This window comes from Cyprinodon variegatus, unplaced genomic scaffold (genome assembly GCF_000732505.1).
Source record: "Cyprinodon variegatus isolate N-32 unplaced genomic scaffold, C_variegatus-1.0 Scaffold525, whole genome shotgun sequence".
NCBI classification, from domain to species: Eukaryota; Metazoa; Chordata; class Actinopteri; order Cyprinodontiformes; family Cyprinodontidae; genus Cyprinodon; species Cyprinodon variegatus.
Window position 1 is genome coordinate 576,491 of NW_015150978.1, and position 2,298 is coordinate 578,788.

Genomic DNA, 2,298 nt, shown 5'->3' on the forward strand with positions numbered 1-2,298 from the left:
CGAAAGTTTTGGTTGATTAGACTTTTTTTTTTATATTCCCCCTATAATTATTTCCATTAATTGAAATGTTTTTAAATACACATTAACATGAATTGAACAAACTGAAGTAAACGGATAAATGGAGGCAAATGACATTCAGCGACACACAGCTCTTTCAAGCTGGGCACCGTTTCATTCACAACACCTGTCCCATCAACCAGGAATCACAATCAGAAAAACTTTAATAATTCCAGGGGAAAATTACTTTCATTACATTACTCTATCTGTAATAGAGTGACTATAGAACCAGTTCGATAGAACACAATTTTAATACAATATATATAATTAGGGGGTCCCGGCTCCTTCTCGCCATCAGTTGGGGGTCCTTGGCCTGGAAAACGTTGAAAACCCCTGCTCTACAGCATTCCCTCATACCCAGCATTCATTTAGCGAGAGTGGAGAGAAAAACAACTCCTTTTGAACAGGAAGAAACCTCCAGAAGAACCAGGCTCAGCGTGAGCGGCCATCTGCTGGCCACCATTTGCAAACGGTTACTTTTGTGGATTACAGCAAAGCGAGAGAGCGTTGCTGCACCTACGAAGGATGCACAACCAAATTTACTGTGGAAAGTAAATTTAAGGATTTAAGGATGTCATGGTTTTGATTATGTTGTGCTTTTCTTTGCTCCTTGTTTTCTAGTTTTATTGGTTTAATTCCTATTTTGTTATTTCTAGGCTTATGTTAGTTCTCCTGTTTTTCTGTTGTCCTCTGTTGCCCTCTTGTATGTCTTCCTTTCCCCTTGGCTCCCTCGTTGTCTCCCCTCACACCTGCTCCTTGTCAGCTCGTTAGCCCTCCTTTTGTCTCTGTCAGCTATATATACTCTCCCTCTGCTCTCACTCTTTGTTGGTTCCTTGTTGTTGCTGGTCCTGTTGTCACCGTTGTCCTCTCACCTCGTCTCTCCCTGGGTCCTTGTGCGTGTTTTCCCTTGATGTCTCCATGGTTCCGGTCTGTGTAACATTTCTAGTTGTATTTTTGGATTTTGCCCCCTATTGTTTGTGTTACCATTAAAACACCAAGAAATCACTTCTGCCTCTGCATTTGGGTCCTCTAAACAACAACCAAGAGGTGACAAAGGAGGCCTTTCTCCTTCCTTGCCAATTGCTGTCGCTTTAAATTCTATGCAAAGAGAAGCGTTCGAGAGTGGCCATTTTTATTTTTTTATTTATTTTTTTGTTGCTGGTTTTGCATTTGCCGCCAACACACTATAAAAGCAGTTGCTGGTCTTATTTATTGTGATTTCACTCTTTGCTCTACAGCAGACGGGTCTAGTACAGCTTACTTCGTCTGTCAACTCCTGCTCTACGTCAGACAACCAGACATCTGCACAACCTAACATGACCATCGACATGAACACGGTGAGCACTTCACAGCCCCATGCAGCGCGTTGCTCTGACTCTGGCTGCTTTCTTCTTCCTACAGATGAGCTACAGTCCGTAATGAATGTTAGAATCTCTGCACTGCACTGTGCTCATCCACAGAATAAAAACAAGCTGCACTTTTTTATTCTAGCATAGATCCCTGCTAACATCTTTGGTTTGCTACTTGCATGAAAACTTGAGGGAAAATGTGAATTCCTTCAGGTGTCCAAGTGCTTTTAGTCAGACACTTAAAACATGCTGGAAGAGGAAAACCTAAAGGTTGCTATTCCAAAAGAGCTAAACTAGTTGTTTCATATTAGGTTGCCTTGGTTTTTAGTTCTAACAACCCTTTTGTTTCTCCTGCTTCGTTTTCATCAGCTTCAGTTTTGCACAGAAGTGAAATGTGAGGTGGCTCGGGGTGCAAACATGCTGCAAATAGAAAGAAGTACTGAAAACATAAAAATAAGAGTTACTCATGCAAATAGCTGCAAGAGGTAAAAACAACTGCAAGTTAAAGGACATAGCTACAACTTCCTCATCAAAAAGATAATTTTTTTCTAGAATATAACATCCATAGAACATCTAGAGTGGTGCAGAATAAGAGTATTGATTTTACTGAAAAAAAAATTACACATAAATGTTTTCTAAATTTTGATGGGTCCAGAAAATATGTAAATATTAGGGATGCACGATATTGGGATTTTGGCCGATATCCGATATGCCGATATTTTAAAACTCATGTAGCCGATAACCGATATCAATACCGATGTTAAAGCTGGACAAAAATAAGTAGTCATTGAAAATAGCAGTTTTGTTATCCATTTCTGACACTTTGAAAAATAATATACTCAGATATATTTTCATCTGCTGATTGCAAATTGATTTTTAAAAACGCGGTATC

General features: G+C 39.6%; 1 protein-coding gene across 1 annotated transcript in view; it reads left to right on the forward strand.

Annotated features, from left to right (window-relative positions):
• Nucleotides 1-2,298, forward strand: part of LOC107095129 (CREB-regulated transcription coactivator 1-like) — a 46,159-nt gene that overhangs the window by 26,251 nt on the left and 17,610 nt on the right. Inside the window, exon 8 of the mRNA XM_015391105.1 lies at nucleotides 1,296-1,394. Within this exon, the coding sequence (XP_015246591.1) occupies nucleotides 1,296-1,394 (99 nt within the window). The remainder of the gene's footprint in view (nucleotides 1-1,295; nucleotides 1,395-2,298) is intronic.